General features: G+C 33.0%; 5 protein-coding genes across 6 annotated transcripts; 1 reads left to right on the top strand and 4 right to left on the bottom strand.

The window, feature by feature from the left end:
* Positions 1 to 1,591: 1,591 nt before the first annotated feature.
* LOC114168565 lies at positions 1,592 to 2,686 on the bottom strand. Its single transcript, XM_028053440.1, has one exon. It carries the CDS (start codon positions 2,512 to 2,514, stop codon positions 2,059 to 2,061), a length of 456 nt encoding a protein of 151 aa, XP_027909241.1. The 5' UTR covers positions 2,515 to 2,686; the 3' UTR covers positions 1,592 to 2,058.
* Positions 2,687 to 6,621: 3,935 nt separating this feature from the next.
* On the bottom strand, positions 6,622 to 7,849 carry LOC114169120. Its single transcript, XM_028054152.1, has one exon. The coding sequence runs from the start codon at positions 7,546 to 7,548 to the stop codon at positions 6,823 to 6,825; it is 726 nt and encodes a 241-aa protein (XP_027909953.1). The 5' UTR covers positions 7,549 to 7,849; the 3' UTR covers positions 6,622 to 6,822.
* Positions 7,850 to 9,534: 1,685 nt separating this feature from the next.
* On the top strand, positions 9,535 to 10,992 carry LOC114170413 (pentatricopeptide repeat-containing protein At2g15980). Its single transcript, XM_028055890.1, has one exon. The coding sequence runs from the start codon at positions 9,535 to 9,537 to the stop codon at positions 10,990 to 10,992; it is 1,458 nt and encodes a 485-aa protein (XP_027911691.1).
* Positions 10,993 to 11,254: 262 nt separating this feature from the next.
* LOC114170566 (CASP-like protein 5C1) lies at positions 11,255 to 12,997 on the bottom strand. 2 transcript variants are annotated; one of them, XM_028056071.1, is made up of 4 exons: positions 12,323 to 12,997; positions 11,908 to 12,040; positions 11,711 to 11,814; positions 11,255 to 11,485 (listed from the first exon to the last, which is right to left on the bottom strand). In XM_028056071.1, exons 1-4 carry the CDS (start codon positions 12,451 to 12,453, stop codon positions 11,455 to 11,457), a joined length of 399 nt encoding a protein of 132 aa, XP_027911872.1. In that variant the 5' UTR covers positions 12,454 to 12,997; the 3' UTR covers positions 11,255 to 11,454. The 2 variants fall into 2 exon arrangements, with proteins under 2 accessions (XP_027911872.1, XP_027911870.1); XM_028056069.1 differs by lacking the exon at positions 11,255 to 11,485 and having other exon boundaries at positions 11,493 to 11,814.
* A 1,232-nt stretch (positions 12,998 to 14,229) lies between these two features.
* On the bottom strand, positions 14,230 to 16,237 carry LOC114168808 (mitochondrial import receptor subunit TOM6 homolog). Its single transcript, XM_028053764.1, has 2 exons — positions 15,931 to 16,237; positions 14,230 to 14,504 (listed from the first exon to the last, which is right to left on the bottom strand). Exon 1 carries the CDS (start codon positions 16,114 to 16,116, stop codon positions 15,952 to 15,954), a length of 165 nt encoding a protein of 54 aa, XP_027909565.1. The 5' UTR covers positions 16,117 to 16,237; the 3' UTR covers positions 14,230 to 14,504; positions 15,931 to 15,951.
* Positions 16,238 to 18,798: the final 2,561 nt, after the last annotated feature.

Genomic DNA, 18,798 nt, shown 5'->3' with positions numbered 1-18,798 from the left:
AGGATTGTGGTTTACCAATGTAACTTGCACTGATAATAGCCTTGTTTTTGTGCATGATGTTTCTTCATATCTGTTCCCAACCCAAAACAGAGGAACAGTAATCATAACAAGCAAGTTGATCCTCACTTCTAAGAAGTCGGTATTCTGAACTGGGAACTGTGTAAACTGCACATGGATTCTGTTTTTGGCAGAGTGAAAATAAGAGAAGAGAGAGGAAGCAAAAAAAGGTTTATTTTTCTTTCTTAAAAAAAAAAAAACCAACGTTAATATATAAACTTTTGTTCTAATTTTCTCTTATTTCGTTTTAATTGAATCACTTTCATTTTTTCCTTTATTTCTCTTTTTATTTAACCTATCACATGTACGGGTGTCCCACCATGTCAAGATTTTTGTAGACACATTATATCTCTGTATCCTTCTTCCTTTCTTCTAGAAATAGAACTCACGTGTAAAGAAAGATATATCATTTTATTGCAAAAAATGTTGAATTTGATATCTTTTAAATGTTCTAATTCAGCAATTTTAATTTTAATGTTTATTATTATTATTATTTTTATTTAAAGTCTTTATGATTGAATTTGATATGTGAAAAATGACTGGAGAAATAAAATGTTACATCATCATAATATTATAGATCATTACCAAGTACTGTATATAAACTAAGATTTTTTTTTTTTAGGAAACTCACAACAAAATCAGATCATAAGACCTAAAAGTACCAAAATATAAACAGTATCCACTAATGTTACAGAGACTAAATAAACAAAATATTTAACTAACTTTATTGTTAAATAAAAAAAAAAGTGTATTAAAGCATCACTTTAGAATAGTGTGATCTCAATTAAGTGCACATGTACGAAACAACACACCTGAAAAAAATTAAATAAAAACCCTAGTTCATGAGGAAGTGCACCCAATATAACAAGTTCCCAAATAGAAAATAAAGTCCTCTCTCTCATCTCATCATTCATTCAGAGAAAACAAACAATGGTCTGAAACCCTTCAGTGGGATCCACTGAAGCAATGTGCATACATACATGCACAGACTCAAGTCTGAACAGCAGGGGAAGCATTTGAGAAGATGCAGAAGCATAAACACAAGCATATAAGCATGTGATGTGTACCCATTTGTCGATGCATGTTTGTGCTTCTCTCTCTGTCTCTTCTGCTTGTCGAATCTGTTTATAATATTTATCATGATATATACAATTTCATATATATGGATATTCTTCGATTCAACCCAATTGTGAGATCATAATTTATATGTATATATCTTGAATCGAAGACCTTGACCAATTAATAACCATCTAGGTTCACAAAATTTGGAACATAGTTCTTCTGCTGACTGGTTTTCAATCTCTACTTCTACTTTGAATAGAATGAAGTTTATGAAAATGTACATTGTCCCTAGTCAAATTTTAAATCTATATGTGACGGAATCGCTTATGTCATATGTATACATACCTAACATACACATCAAGATTATTTTTGATGATTGAGTGAGGAAAAGAATCCAACACGAATATTTCTTCCATTAATTCGAATATTATATGTATGGTTCATAAATAATGACACGAACGAGTTTACTTTCTTGCAAGACAAAAATCATGATCATTTGCAAAGTGCTAAAGCACAACATTCAATTATCTCAAAAGCTTCTGTACAGACATATAAACCAATAGCTAAAAAAATTGAAGTGAATATTTGACACAAATGTTTATCAGCTAGCATAGTTCTAGCATACACATTTCATTTTTTGGCTTATAATTCTGAAGTCTCGTCCATTTCACATGCGTACTCCAGAGTAGGAATTGATCGATAATCTGGTCTTTGTCACCTTAATTCCCTTCACCATATGTAATTCTTCGTTGTTTTTCATGAAAGTTTCTGCAGAACTTCAAAAATCTGCAATATATGGTGGCTTAAGCATACATATATGTGTATATAGATCCATAGACCGAGCTTGTCTCTTGACTTCACCACACCATCATCATCCAGCAGATCAATCCACAGATTTCACAACACGTGTGAAGATATCACACACGCAATTTCCAAAACCTAATGGGAATACCCCAGAGAAACGTTTGAAAGAATAGGATGCGTGCGGAATTTCTTTTGTGGATTACGTTTTAAGATTGGGTAGTTAGGTGTTGTAGCAGTAGTTGCAGTTCCAGTTCCAGTTCCAGCTGCAGCTATAGCTGCATTAGCCTTGATGGCAAGTGCCCCCAAGTCCTGAAGAGAGAGTGGAACACGGGATTTGGAAAGTGGCACAATGAAGTATATGAGACCCAATTGAAGATCTTGAGTTGGAGGCACAGCGAGCATTGGCGATCCGACATACATGGTTTCTGAGCAGCATATGTAACAGTTTGGGTTCTCCGACAAGACATGCCATGCCTTAACCGGCTCCTTCAGTTGCTCCAACCTCCCATCTATGCTCACTATGTTCACCGTCGATTGCCAACTCAGCTTTCCACCTTTCACCGAGTATTCAGTAGATGTGCAGATTCCCATGCTGTTCTTCGTTCTTCTGTGTTAGAAACCGAGAGATGAGATTATGATGAGAATGAATGAAAGTTGTGAATACTAGTTTTTTTGTGAGGGAATTGGGAGAGTTGGTGGAGGTATTTATAAGCAAAGAAGAGGAAAAAGAGAAGTAAAATATAGGTTGAATGAATGAGACACATGATTGTTGGATTAGTATTTATAATATGAAAAGTAATGCAAGAAAAGCACGGAAACTGATAGGAAGGTTATATATTAGTCTTGAACATGCTTCTTCGTTGCTTCCTTTTCTACTGTGCGGATAACGAAACCTATGCACAGTTGTTATGTCGTGCGTAAGTGCTTTTGTCCTCAAAGGTTATGGTCCCGTTTTCCACATGTCGTCAAGGGAAACTAATCATGGCTTTAACATCATTTTTTTATGGTTCAAAAACGACAGGAGAAAAAGAATATCAGATTGGAGGTAAAAAGTAAATCTTTTTTTATTCTGGTTTTAGTTTGCAGACAAAAGTTTAGGTAAAAACTGCAGTACTTACGTACGAAGGAGTAATTAATTATAATAAAATGTGCTTGAGAACTTGTTCTTTATGGTTTGAAATTAGTTAAAGTGGTTGTTTAGGTTGAAAGATTTGTGTTCTGGTTGCATTGATGAGTTAGTGTTTTATAAAATAACTGAGATAATAGAAAAAGTTAGTCCTATTATTGGTAATGATATATTGGTTGCAGATGAGAAAGATGAATGAACGGATGAGAGTGGTGAAAATGACATGAAAAAAAGAAAAGCATGTCGAGTTTGAAGTCTTGGATTGTGTGTGCGTGTGTGTGGTTGGAAGCATCACTGAATTTTCTGTGATGATACGTATTTTGTTTTCACATGACTCCTCCTATCTTTGCATGGGTTGGAGCCTCTTTTCTATCATAAATCATCTTTTTCCCATTACTGTTTCCACTTTTTTTCCATATACTCATCACTCCTTTATTCCTCTCTCTCTCTTTTCTTCTATATTTGTATCATCTTCATCAATCATTAATTAACTTGTTTCACACAACATATAAAGCCATTTAAATATCAATCAATATATAGATAAATAATTAAGTTCAGAATTCATGAAAAGACTATTTAATTTTATACAGATAAATAGACTAATTAAATATACACACCTAATATTAAGTAATAAACTACACACACAGACATACATATATATGAGTAAATAATAAATTAAATAAATAATTTAGCTCGAAAAGTTTTTGGATGTTACAATAACCAATCAAACAATAAGTTAATGAAAAAAAAAATCAATAGAACAATTTAAGTTATAATTGATTTCAATAAGTCATTTAAAATTTACTGTTATATAGTTATCTATATTTAAATGAATTGCTTGATTATGAAAAAAATATTATTAAAGTTTTTATAATAGATTAAGATATATAATTGTAATGTTCATTCCGTAATTATATCATTGTTGGTTTTTTTTTATAAAAATAATTGGTTTAGAAAGAATGAAGTGCATATAAAAGCACTTATTTTCTGCTTTCTGAAGCTGTTCTAATTTTCCTATTCATCAAGAAAAATATAAATAAAAAAATTACATCATTGAAACTTATGTTTTATATAAATAAAATTTAAAAGAGAAGTAAACCACATAAACTTCTCACTTTTAGTATAGTATTTTTTTTTTCATTTTTACTTTTTTGAGAATTTAAAATCGGATAAGTGCGTTTTCCATATTTAACTTGTTTTATAAAAGAAATAACGTTTCCCACAAAAAATTTAAACAATATTTTTATGATTTTTTTTCAAACTTCCTGCAAAAATATTTTCGTAGTGAGTATATTTTAATGGAACCAAAACTGATTCAGATAGATTATAAATGTTATGAAATTTGTTTGGTACTATTTTATACCTTAAAATATATATGAAAAGAATTTGTATTGAATAGTATTCGTAGACGAAATTGAAAATGATTTAAAAGAAAAGTCAACGAGTCGTTGTTACTCGGTTTCAGTACTAATGCGACATTTCAAGAAGATATGAACACAGACTGGAATATTTGAAATTATTTACAGCGTGTTTCTTCACAAACGCGGAAAGATAGGAAAAAAAAAAGAATACAAATTAATTGCATAGATCGAGGATCTAAACAGGCAAAAATAAAAATAATTTCAAGATTTAAACTTTTAATACAATATAGAGATCATTCATTTGTTGAAGAATTACATGCTAAACAAGACATAAATAATGATGCATTTCACATAATTTATTATCATTACTTACATTTTTTACTATAATAAAATGAATAATTAAAACAAAAGTTAAATTAAATTAATCTATACACTTTTATAAACTTTCTACTTTATTTTTCTTTTTCACCTTCTTTTCGATCTAAACAAAACATTAACATATAATTTATTTCAATATGTCTCACGTATTGGATTATATTTTAACATGATAATTGATTATTAATTTAATATAATATATTCTTATTCTATTCAGTAAAATAAACAATTAAAATAACATATAAATTAAATTAAATTAAATTTATCTGTAATTATATTATAAATTATTTTTTAATTATATTAATATTAAAAAATATGTTTTCATATCAAATTATTTATAAACTTTTTATTCATTTCTTTTTACTTTCTCAAACAACTCTTTCTTTAATTTAAATAAAGCATCACTTTGAAATAAATGTTTTTTATTTTTATTTTTAAAAAATAAAAGTAATATGATTTTTTTAATTAAAATATTTTTTACGAATTAATGAAATCTATAATATATGTTTATTTTTTTTCTTTAAAGAAAAGGCGAAACTACAACATTTTCACTTCTAACAAATGTTTTCCAATTTGATAATTTTAAAATAAAATATTATTTTGTTTATTACTTATAAATAAACTTAAATATATTTTTCTTCACGATAAAATAACTATAAAATTAATCTCTAAAAAGAAAGAAAAAGGGACATATGTTTTTCTGTGTGCATAAAATCAATAATTGATAAAAAATAGATTAAAACAATAACTAATTTTAACAAATTGCAAGGAAAACATTCCAAGTAAAATTTGTGCCCTAAAGTGTTGAAAAAGTACAGAAAATTGGTGGAAAGGATTAAGGGGACAACCAACATGAAGTGTCAAGAATAGCATTTAGAATTTTAGAAAAGACAACAGAATATTTTTGGGTTTTAAAAGAAAAAGGAAGGGGAGTATAAATAATAAAAGCCCAACTTGTGGAAGTGGGTTCATTCAAGTCCAAAGCATCACATATCGGCCCAACAGCTTTCCAATTGGACTTTCTCTTTCGCACTGTATTTCTTATATCCAGTAAGTTAGTCCTGAAAAATACTATGTATATTACAAAATCTATTTAGAAAAATATATTTCATTGCGCATTCTAAAAAGCCTGTATGAAAATTACATTCCAAAATTTTGAAGAAATTGTCCTAAAATATTTTTAAAATAGATAATCTACAAATCAACTTTAAAAAATAAAATATTTATTTTAAAAATTATAGAACTACGTACAAGAAAACAATAAAGGAGAAACAAATGTGTTTGACATGATTTCACTTTAATGACTTAAAAGTCGTGTCATTCACACGAATCTTTCATAATCAAGTCGTTCTATGTAGGTGCTACTTATCATTTTTATAATTCTTTTAAAACTGGTACCATTTCGATGTTTTTGAAAAAGAAAATTAGATCTTGGTGTTTTGATTTAAGGGTTAAATATGTTTTTAATTCCTTAATTTTTAGGAAATTTTGTAACTAGTTTATTTTGAAACTTTAGACCAATTTAGTCATTCATCTTTCTAAATATGTGAATTTAATCATTTTAATCAAATTTTGTTAGATTTATTTGATGTTTCACACGCATTTTAGGATTGTATTTGAGTTGTTTATACTATTTAACACATTTTTTCTTTAATGTTAAGTCAAATACTATTATGAAACGCGCTTGAAATATCAAATAAATTTAACAAAATTTAATTAAAAGAATTAAATTCACGTATTTCGAGATATAGAAGACTAAATTGATCTAAAATTTGAAAATGAACTAATTTCAAAATTTACCGAAAATTAAAGGAACCAAAACATATTTAACCCTAATTTAAACTTGATATAAAATTTATGTCACACGCTCAAAATGAGTTGAAATGTGAGAACTGATAAGATAGTTAGAAACAGATAGAATTCAGATCAAGACCAGCATCAGAACCACAACAAATTTAAAGTAGTGAAGTGAAGTTTACAACCTTAAAAGAAGTTATTAAAGTGACAAACTATGTTCCATGTTCCCTGTGGTGGCCATCAAGCCCTTGACATGAAGGAGCCGACAATGCCGGCAATGAGAGCCGTTGGATCTCCCAACACAGCCGATATGACAATCTGAACAGCGAAACCAGCAATTTCACAGCACTTCTTCAACTTCCCTTTACTCCTCCTACTGCTATGAGGAGTGTAGAGTGTGTTCCTCAGACTAGGAATGTTGCCATCCACATTCCTTCCTTTGCAGCGTCCGACATACACCTCGTACCAATTCTCCACCAACATCTCTCTAACACACGCCACGTGCAGATTGTAGTTCTTGCACTTCGACCTGTAACTCCAGCTACGCCCTTTTCTGCCACAACGGTGACAGGGTGAGCTAACTTTTCTGTACAGGTAAAGCTTCACTTCGCCATCATCAAGGACCATGGGTAGCTTCGCGCAACAAGGGTGGAGGTCGAAGCCGCATGCTTTGCAGTGGTACACGAACCCACTCACGTCCTTCTCGCATGCGTTGCAGTAACGGGGTGTGTCACCTGGAGGTTTGGCCATGAACTGGAAGGTGCATTTGGTGTAGAAAGGGTGGAACAAAGTGGGGGAGGTTATCATGGCACAGTGCATGTGAAGGTCGAAGTCACAGATGGAGCATTTGTAACGCGATCCTATGCCTACTTCCTTGCACCCATCACATTTGAAGGGGAATTCTGAATACTCAAATCTCAGCTTGTGTTGTGGGTGGCTGAAATGGGATATCTCACTGTATTTCATCGTTTGTTGTGTATGAAATATCGCATATATGAGGCTTCGATGTGATGAAAATGCCAAGTGGTTTTGACATTAAGGGTATTTATATGGGAGGGGGCGAGTGGTGTGGATTTCTGTTGCATGAGGGGTAATTGAAGACATTTCAGAGATCGTGGTTTTCTTTTGAGTTTTGGGTTGAATTTGGCTTATTGCAGAAGCAATTGAAAAGGAATTATGCCTCCTCCGAAGATGGTGGTGATGGTGTTAAATAGAGACTTCATTGGAATCACCACGTCAACGGGAAGGAAAAGAGCTAGACATAAGGCATATTGTGCTGTGCCCACCACAGAATATATACCAGTTTTTATTTTTATGATTATCATTTATATACTTTAGTTCACAGTCTAACTTGTTATGGTTTCTGCATAATTTTCAATGTCAACTGGTTCATTGCTAATTGGTTATCATGTTCAGTATGCAGATCAAGTACAAAATAGAATCAGTGTGTTTTATAACTTCTCTAAAACATGAAGATAATATTGCAATCTAGGGACTTTTTTTTTCAGTACATTACAGAATAAGAATTTTTAGCATCTACCGAATTGGGTTGCAATGGAATGAATTGGCAATAGTTTAGTGTCTGAATGAGGTGGTTCAGATAACTTCGTATTCATTGAAGTTTGGTCTGTGTTTTCAACGTACGCAAAGAATCAGAGGCTTTGTTTTGGATATATATAATTGGATTTGTTTAGGTGAAAGCTAAGGATGATTGAGAATCACGGGCACGCAGGCTTCTTCCTGATTGAAGTTATGAAACAAAAAATAATGGAACAAGGGAATAAATGCCTTTCCATAATTATTAGTAGTTTCGAACCTTCTAATCTTTTGAGTCCACTCGGTTATAGCCAGGAAAGAAATTATGCCTGATTTAAAGTGTTATCCATTTGTGTCTTCACCAAGAATGCTAATGACCCATCATGATGCAATTTTGAGGAACTGATTCTGGTATAGTTCTTATACTTTAATATCTATAGTACATGACAAGTTGGAGTATGAGGTTATGGGATTTTCTTAGCAAAGCATTACCATCACCAATTCATAAAGGCGTTTATTGGAAGCTGCACAGTGATTGGAACGTGTTACAATGTGATAGATGTTTCAGTGGTAGAGAATAACTTATGCCACATACCCTTTTTTCAACTGTATTGCTTCTTAGTTCTTGAGGAACAAATTCTAGAAGAATTAACCAACCCAGTTGAACAATAATGACGAAATCCTACTTTGATCCTTTTTCTATCCTTTAATTTTTTGACCATTTTCCTTTTTGTTTCTTTTACCTCCGAAACAAACATCTGGAATCTTTAGTTATTTGGTTGGTAACTTTCTCCGTTCAATTCTGCTACAGCAATGGTACTAGCGTGATCTTCATCTAAAGTGAAAGCTTAATATCATTCTCTTTCTGGCCTCTGTTATTGATGCTGATCTATGTTTTGGTCCTTGTCAACTATGAAACTATTCCTTCCAACTTCCCTCTCTAAGCCTTTCAAACTAAACCACCTTTGGAAACCGATAAGAAAAAGTATCAACACTTCACAAAATTAGAAGAAAAAAGTCCGAAGCCTAAGCAATTTAAGATAAAAGAATAGTGCTGCTTAGTGTTTTTCTTCAGCTTTTTGGTCAAAGCATCTGCTTTTGGTTACTCATCCATGTTTAATAAGGGAAATTTGATTCCCATTAGAACATAAGATATTCACAACAAACTGGTAGTAATTATTGATTTTTTTTGCTGCTGGTAAAGAAAGTTTTCTACTTGCCTCCATAATAAAGCTTAGTTTATTGATCCTTTTCTTATTCCAATCATTGCCCATTCAATAAATTTGTTACTTGTTGCATTGAATGCCTCTACTGGATCCATATGGTAGTTTTACTTTTTCCCCAAATAAAATAACGATGATAAAAACGATTTCTTTTTAGATTTATGGAAAACGATTTTCCAGACCAGAGAAGTGAATGGCGATTCAAGTCCTTGAACAGTTTTCGCAAACACTGAGACCCAAAGCATGGGCTCTGTTATTTTCATCTTCTTGTTCAAACCATGATTCCCCGAGTTTAGTAACAGACGTGGTTACAATCCTTATCAATCACCGTTCAAAGTCACGGTGGAGCAATCTGCGATCGGCGTGCCCCAACGGCATAGAGCCCCGTGAGTTTTCCCAAATTACCCTCCACCTCAAGAACAAACCCCAACTCGCCCTACGGTTCTTCCTCTGGACCAAATCCAAATCCCTCTGCCACCACAACCTCGCCTCTTACGCTTCCATCATCCACCTCCTTGCGCGTGCGCGCCTCTCCTCACACGCTTACAACCTCATCCGAACGACAATTCGCGATTCCGACCAAACCGACGACCTAAATTGTCGTTTTGCCTCGCCGCCATTGAACCTTTTCGAAACCCTCGTTAAGACCTATCGGGATTCTGGCTCCGCTCCCTTCGTCTTCGATTTGTTGATCAAGGCGTGTTTGGATTCCAGAAAGGTTGACCCTTCGGTTGAGATCGTTAGAATGTTGCTCTCTCGCGGGATTAGCCCTAAAGTTAGCACCTTGAATTCTTTGATTACTGGGGTTTGTAGAAGTCGAGGGGTGGATGCAGGGTATGCAATTTACCGCGAGTTCTTTCGGTTGGATGAGGAAAAAAATGAAATTTCGAGAAGGGGTTTAAGAGTCACACCCAACGTTCATACTTACAATGAGTTGATGCTGTGCTGTTACCAAGATGGTTTGGTGGAAAGGATGGAGGAACTTTGGCATGAAATGAGAAGTAACTGTAAACCCAATGCTTATAGCTACAGTGTGTTGATGGCTGCTTTTTGTGAGGAAGGGAGGATGGGGCATGCAGAAAAGTTGTGGGAAGAAATGAGAAAGGAGAAAATGGAGCCTGATGTTGTTAGTTATAATACTATTATTGGTGGGTTTTGCAAGATTGGAGATGTTGTTAGGGCTGAAGAGTTTTTCAGGGAGATGGAATTGGCCAGTGTTGAGGCCACTGCTTCAACTTATGAGCATCTTGTGAAGGGATATTTCAGTGCTGGGGATGTTGATTCAGCTGTTCTGGTTTATGAGGATATGTCTAGGAGGGATTTAAGGCCTGATGCTTCCACCCTTGACATGGTGGTTAGGTTGCTTTGTGATAAGGGTAGGGTTGAGGAAGCTGTGGAGTTTGTGAAGCGCGCAGTTAGTAAATTTGATTTGATTCCAAGTGAAAAGAGTTATGAGGTGTTGATTAAGGGACTGTGTTTTGAGGGGAGAATGGAAGAAGCATTGAAGCTTCAGGCAGAGATGGTAGGAAAAGGTTTCCAACCGAAATCTGAAGTATATGATGCTTTTGTTGATGGATACATTCGACAGGGAAACGAAGAAATGGCAAGAGCTTTGAGGAAAGAAATGCTCCAAAATGAGATACAGAGCTAAATGAACAATAATTTTTGTAGTTTGCCTCATCCAGTGCAAATGATTTTCTTGTAAGGTTCTGAGGCCATCAATGAAAGAACTATATCCTGATCTGTTTTTGTGCTCAGGCTCCATTCTTAATGGCGGTTTTCTATCGATAATCAGTTTGCCAAAAACTGACCACTATAATTTTGACCGATATCCATATTCTGTATAATTGAATGTGTTATTTACTTTTTTTCTTTAATTGAAAATTTCATTTATATGATGTTTCAAGATTGGCCGAGACATAAACATTTAGTAGTTGACAATCACATAATAATTTCTCGAACTTAATATAGATGGCATCATTCCCCGAAACAACAAAGGTGTTTTTATAAAAGTAAATGAAGAAGAAAGACCATATTTGTGATCTGGTTTCAGTTCAGGATGAAGCTGTACTTCGCAAATTTAACTGTTTATTGTGTTTGTTTGTTCTGTATATCACTGCAACTTCTCAAGGTGTACTTTGCTCCTGTGCAAAGTTTAACATTTAGTTATAAAAATATACATCATTCAAAATCCTGAACCCGGTATTTTACATGACAGAGGAAATTACATAACAAATAATGACTGATCTAATTATTTTACAGAAGAAATAAATGAGAATCACAAAGAGGGTAATAGCCAAAGGTTAAATAGAGAAGATGCCAAAGATAGGAACCATGACAAGAAGGCCATAATTGCAGATATCCTGTACCTGCTGCAGAGCTTTGGAGGGCAAAAAGAGCCGTGAGTGTTGAGCAGAAGATCCACAACACTAGCTGTTGAGCTAGCTGCTGCTAGTGTGAGGGTTGATAGTACCTATAGCAAATGAACTGAAGTCACCAACAGATAGTTGCCATTATCTATCTACATCAACTGATATACATAGCACCTGGATCATAAACTACATACCCAATCTCCCACAACAATAATCAACAGAATTCCTGGTTGACGAATGGGGCATTTGAGCAGAACCGAATATCCATCTACTAGTGCCAATGTGAAACTCCATGGAATGACCAACCCCATAATTGTCACCAAATAGCTTGGACATGGACAGTAAACACAAAAATAAACCAGTTGATTAACAGAAGAATCAACAAATTCGATTGTACTAATGATGTCTGCTCAAGTGGTTCAAATAACAGAAACAGGATATTTAACATATATAAGAGAACATTTTATAAGGAAGAAAATGAAAGAGAAGCCAAAACATTGCATGCAGAATGTCAGGGAGAAATCATTTTAGAAAATCAAGCATCAACTACCCTTTGAGATTAGAATAACAGCAAAGCGTGGTGCAGGTAAAAGGAAAAAGAAAAGGTACCAGAAAGCTGTGTAGCTGTAGAATTCAACCCCAAAAGACATGAAGAGAAGGGAAGCAGATGAGAACATGGTCTGGCCCATTCTCAGACTGAAGCTAGCACTGGTGCCCAAGGAGCCAGGTACTTCATCCATTAACTCAGTGCATGCGATATACAAATTATGGACTTTCCTCTTTCCTTGCGATATTCTTCTACCATATTTGTTCTTCAAGATCAAACCAAACTCGTCTTGTGATCATTGTTTACTTCTTTCAGCTGAAACCTTCTAGTGGTATAAAAACATCATCTAAAAAAGATAAGATCTCACAACTCCCAAGCTTTTATGAAATTCGTGGCCCCTTATCTCCCCTTATGTGGAGATTGAAACAAGCCAAGGAAGAAAAGAAAGAAAATCCAATGTCTAATAAGCACGTGGGTTGCCCTTTATGACAACGAAAACCTTTCTCTTCCAAATAGAAACTTCAAGATAGAATTCCGGCAAGTTTATGTTAGGTGCAAGTTTGGACTATGTGCATAGACTTTTTCTGTCTGCTGATTGAACAATAATGTTGTTGCTTTAATTAAGATGATGGTGTTGACACATAGGCTACTTCGTCATTCGGTGCCGCTAAATACTTCTTGTGTTTATAGCAGAAACGTTTTTGCCTTCTCCACTCCAGCCTCATCATGATGGAAAGAAGAGTAAAATATTTTGAGATATATTCAAAAGGGTTATCAAAAGATGCGTTTTTTTGCTTTAAGATTTGGTTCTTTTTTTCCATCGGAAAATTTTGTTATATTATTTTGTATGATTTTGAACGGTCGTTAGTCTTTCTTGATAGGGACCAGACAAGACAAGAGATGCATCTGTGTCCAAAATGAATTTATGAATGGAATGACTAGCGGCAGATTGTGTGCCAGTGCTTTCTAAAGAGGGAACTCAGATTCGCCAATTGTCAAACTAGTATTGACCCCATTTTCATTGGAAAATGATGTTATCATGTGATGATGCAAGTGCTAGTGGAGTAACTTCGAATGCTGGGTCAAAAACCTATAAGGACTCTCAATTCTCAACGTTTTTGTGTTCAACTCACTGTCATTAGTCTCAGCTTAGCTTCATAGCTTCTCAAGCTTTATTTTTTAGGTCTTGAACAAAAGGGTACAACACAACTTCAATATGGGCAAGGAAACTTGAGTCTTGCAATTTCTCTTAGCTGCAATTATGAGCTACTTTCCTTTTTATTTGGTTTTGCTATGTTATCTTTTTTCTTTTTTTTATGGATGCAGGAGCGTCTATCGTGAAAACAAAACCGTTTCTTCTCTCACACAACTTCAACTGTCAACTACTTAACTACCTTCTCCTCCTGTCACATCGTTAATCGTCTGATGTCAACATTAATATTAATAATGATAAAAAATAATACTAAAATACGATTAATAATGGATTTTTGTTTATTTGATCGACCAATATATAAACAGGAATGTCAAATTATCAAAATAAAAGAAATGTCAAAATTTTATCTTCGAGGAATATTATCTAACTTAATAATTTTGTGATAAAAAAAAACAAAAAACAAATTTACGTTAACTTTTGAAGTTTATTATCCCCTTCTCTTATAACTTTTTTTCCTCTCTTATAAAATTAAATAGGATAACCCCGACTAAGCCAACGAAATAAACCTAAACATCGAAAAGAAAAGTCAAATAAGTATAACTGAAATGTCCTATTTTCAAAATAATAGACTGGTTAAAATGATTTCTTCTATTCTGGCCGACAATCATCATTACATATAATTTTTAACTATTTCTATAACATTTTATCTTGTAGCTAGCTTTTGTTTTCTCAATTTAAGCACAAATTCTTTTTAAAACGAAAAATTAATTGGAAAGAATAATTCCATTCATTTATTATAATTTATTACAAAAAATATTTCTTAAAACGTTATTCTTGTAGACCAGTAAAAGCATATATTTAGCTTAAAACCATTCTTCACCTGTCGCATCTTTCATACAATCAATTATAATAATATAATTGATTATTGAAAATGTCTACTTTCTCACCAATAATTCAAACACACTTACATTCCAAATACAAAAAGGAAATGTAATTAAATTAAAAATACCATCTTGGCCTCAATTTCAAGAGTTATATACTACTTCATGATTGTCCCGAGCCCCAGGACCCGTCCTGCTCCTCAAGATATGCTGCAGCAATAAAAAAGATGCCAATATGTCAGCATATAAAGCATTCAAACGGGGAAAAAGGTATCCACGAGCTTAACATTTTTCTGTTCAGTTAGAATTAAAATAAACAAATAAAGTAAATCAACTATAGTAAATGGAAGAAAGACAGAACCGGAACTTCTTTGTGTTGGAAAAAGCACAGCCGAAAAAACCGTATTAAATAGACATGTTCAGGTGATCACCATAAACGAATAATGTTTCTGCTAAAACGTCACAATTCAAAGAAATTATAGAATAGAGAGTGTAACGATATACAAATCATGTATTGCAAGAGCCATACACATCCTGAGACAAAAAATTATATAATTTGATACTTCCGCATTATTTCAGTTGAAGTTAATCTTAAAAACCAGCACATAAACACGATACAGGAGAATAAACCAGCACATTAGTCCTCACCCAAAATTCTATTCATCTTATTATCACACCATCATTGAATAAACCAATACTAACTTTATCATTTTAACCTCCACTTTTATTTCAGTTTGATCTCAACCACGGTAACCATTAAATTAACAATGCAGATATCACACAGGCAGGTATGACATAATTATACGTCGAAACAAATTATAGTCGCATGTCAGTTCATAATTTCCTGCCTCCATACTTAAACATAAGATATTAAATCTCGCACTGATTATGGATGCTACTTTAGCTTATTTAACTTTCTTGATTTCGTATAAATAAAACTATATTTCCTGAAGTACATTTAATAAAATTTACTGGAATGATGACTAATTAAGGATATTGTTGGAATAATGACACTAAATTTACTCACAATTAAATTCACCAAACATGATTAACTTTTGGCTTCTATTTGAGACCAGAAAAGTAACCACCTATATGAAAGGTTTGCACAAAAGGGGGTGATGCAAGTGTGCAACTGATATGAGTAAAAAGTTTTGTGCTGAATAAGAATGCAACAATTAGTAGAAAAAACAGCAAAGTCGTTCAGGATACCAATACCACCACAAAAAAATAAAAAATAAAAACTTGTTTGCTATTTTCATTATTTTTATCCAAATTACTGCAGCAAATGTTATAAATTTGTGGGCTTGATTGCAGAACAGTTCCCTAACACAAAAGAGCATATATCGCCGCTTTATGTACAATTTTGCTTCTTAAGCTGTACTGGGTGTGGAGAAACAAATGCCAGGGTTTAAAGGGAGAAACTTTTTATGAAATAATCCAGTGTGCTTGGGTTTTCAATGTCAATGGGAAAAAGACAATAAATTCTATAGATTAACATCTTCACTGATTGACATGTTAATTCAACATTTTTAATAAAGTTCCCATATTTTTCACTAAAACAGAGACCCAGTTCACAAAATACGACAGTGAGTTGCAGAAACTGATCAAGTAAATGGAAAGGAAACGATGAATGTACCAGGCGAGGAAGAGCGATAAATTAAAGCTCGAGCTTGAGTTCTTCTTTCTCAGCAGTGAGAAAATGAAGAACGTAAGGGGTGACTCGAAGAACAACCACCAATGTGCCGAACATGGCAACGTGAGATTTCAGCTGCTTCAGTGCTGCAGCTTTGTCTGGCTTCCGCATGAACATCCCTGGAAACATGATGCCTTCTCCGATCTGATCAACCCTAAACCCCAACTCTTAATCTTCTCTTCTCTTCTCTTCTGATTAGGGTTTCTTGCAACCTCTCTCTTCAAGGGTTTTTTGGCTTTTGCTAACCAACAGCTCTATTGGTATTGGGTATACAAAGCCCATTGAATGGGCCCATTGGGCCATGCAACCCTTTTCTTTTTAATTATAATTGGTATTTTAGTTTGTACATGATAAATTTTAAATTCTGTGCAACTATTTTTTTTTAATTGGAAGATTAGGAAAAACCATTTTTAAATCACGAGGAATTGAAAAAAAAAATTAAAATTTAGGACCAAACAAGATTTGAGTTCAATTTGACACACTAAAAAATATTCAACTTATGTTTGATTTTGATTATTTACTGTATATGGAGATGGATTTGCAAATGATTGTTTATGTGTGTGTTTTAATGTATTTAAAGGTATGAATTTGCGATAAAGGAACATATTTCCATCGTTGTACACTGCCAGAGATTTACTGTAAAGTGACGAATTAACCCTTCATTTTCTTTGAAAAAAAAAACTTTATTCTTTTACGCATGCATCATTACTGCACCTACAATTTATGTTAAAAAATGTTTATTTTGTTACAAGTTAAAAAATTTAACCTAAAGTATGCTATCTCAAAATCATTTCCTTGAAACTCTTTCACTACCCACGTTCCATATACTATGTCAAAATCATTTCCATCACATACCAATTACGTCAAGTATCACCTTAAAACACCACGTGACACAATTAGTCAATCACAAAAACAATTCAAGAAAACAATTATGTACCGGTCTTGCTCAATGTACGAGTTCTCGCTTAAGTGGGACATTCTCGCCTGAGTGAGATTGTTCTTGCTCGAAACTGAAGCTCCTCGCCTAGACGACAACTCAAACTAAAAGGCAAGGACGAATTTTCTACTATTCTTGGTCAAGTGAGAGTTGTTCACTTGGGCGAGAACAATAGATTTCCCACTTGCTCACACATAGAAACCCAAAAACTCAAACAACTTAAACATGTCATTCATTCCAATTCAGTATAATCATAAATCAGGCATTCATGCCATTCATCCCAATTCAGTATAATCACAACAAAAACAAGCAAGATTCATTTCAAAAAAGGATGATGTTCTAACTTTTCTTACCTCAAACTATCACTACTCTTGACGGGAAGAAAGCCTAGGTGAAGTGAGCACCACAATCCCGAAACAGACCAAAGAACTGAAAAGCAAGAGCATAGGGAGAAAAAGCGAGGCTTTATACAAGACCTCAAATTGAAAAAGAGAGATACAAGACACAAGTTTGGAATTTTTGACTTACACAGGGAAGGAATTCGCTCAACTGTATGGGAGACTCCGCAATGGCCCTAACTCAACTTTTGTTTCAGGAAACGAGAAAGAGTGGGTTATTTGGGGTTAAGGGAACAGAGAGAAAAAAAGATAGTGAATAGCTAAAAAGGTGTAAGAGAAAAAGACGGGCTTTTTACCCCATTCTTTTTACTTAACACTTATAAAATAATAGAAAAAATAGTTTTACAATATTAATTCTAACCATAAAATAAATTTGTAATTTTGTATTTGGATCTATTAAAACATCTCATTTTATTTATAACAAATTATTCACCAACTTTATCTTATAATCTCTCCACTTCTACTTCCAACTTCCTTAAAACAAACAACATAAATTTTATATTCATGACAAATCCATCATGCCCTTAGTGATGATACTAACATGCTACTCAAATATACGTAGTAGATACCGATAAAGTCAGTATTAACTTGGTTTAAAATGTTCACAACATTATTAAAGAAAATTATTTTTTGACTACTAAATTTTGACAACTTTCTCTTACAACCTTATATGTCATCTTTTAAGTGGTTTTCCATCTTTTCTTTCTCTTATTCTCAATATTCAAAAATCACTTAAGAGATAATATCTCATGTTATAAGAGAAAGTTGTCAAAATTTAATAGTCAAAATATCATTGTTTCATTATTAAAGATTGGAGACTAAAATAAATTTATGTAAAATTTGTCATTAAATTTGAGAAACTAATAATATATTATACGAAAATCTTAGAAACTGAGAATATGATTAGTCCTTTTCACTCTTATTTAACTTTTATATTCCATTACAGTATTCATTATTGTTCTCTTTTATAAAGTATTGAAAATTTACATTCCATAGTTTATTAATTTTAACAGTATGTATATATTAACATACTATTTGAAAACATCCTTTCCTCAATGAAATTAAATTATGAAATAGTATTTAGAATGTATATGCTTACTAGTATAATAAATAATAAATAAGACGATATATTTGCGGGTAAAATCTACATGTATATTTTATCTTTCTTGAAGTAAATAAATTTACCACAGGTGACAAAATTTGGTCTCTAGTTATGTAATATATCTTTATACTTCAACTCGAGATTTAAATTTGATTTTCTTAAAAACGTTATAATTTACTATACTTCTATAATTTACTATACTATCTATCCCATTAGTTTATTTTGTTTTATCAAATTTACATAATTTTTCTTTTTCCTCTTCACAGAAATGATCCTAGTTTTTGTTTATTTACTATTTTCTTACTTATTTTATTTCCTCTAATTTGGTGGGATCCACATAACATTAACGAAATTTAGCAATTAATTGCAGTGGG

Source organism: Vigna unguiculata, chromosome 11, assembly GCF_004118075.2.
Source record: "Vigna unguiculata cultivar IT97K-499-35 chromosome 11, ASM411807v1, whole genome shotgun sequence".
NCBI lineage: Eukaryota > Viridiplantae > Streptophyta > Magnoliopsida > Fabales > Fabaceae > Vigna > Vigna unguiculata.
Note: the sequence above shows the minus strand (reverse complement) of the source record. Positions and strands in the feature narration are given on the sequence as shown.

Coding starts and splice junctions, on each gene's coding strand:
- LOC114170566 (XM_028056069.1), bottom strand. CDS start 12,453: ATGGATGAAGTACCTGGCTCCTTGGGCACCAGTGCTAGCTTCAGTCTG. Junction 12,041..12,322: donor TACAGCTACACAGCTTTCTG/GTACCTTTTCTT, acceptor TCCATGTCCAAG/CTATTTGGTGACAATTATGG. Junction 11,815..11,907: donor TTATTGTTGTGGGAGATTGG/GTATGTAGTTTA, acceptor CATTTGCTATAG/GTACTATCAACCCTCACACT.
- LOC114168808 (XM_028053764.1), bottom strand. CDS start 16,116: ATGTTTCCAGGGATGTTCATGCGGAAGCCAGACAAAGCTGCAGCACTG.
- LOC114169120 (XM_028054152.1), bottom strand. CDS start 7,548: ATGAAATACAGTGAGATATCCCATTTCAGCCACCCACAACACAAGCTG.
- LOC114168565 (XM_028053440.1), bottom strand. CDS start 2,514: ATGGGAATCTGCACATCTACTGAATACTCGGTGAAAGGTGGAAAGCTG.
- LOC114170413 (XM_028055890.1), top strand. CDS start 9,535: ATGGCGATTCAAGTCCTTGAACAGTTTTCGCAAACACTGAGACCCAAA.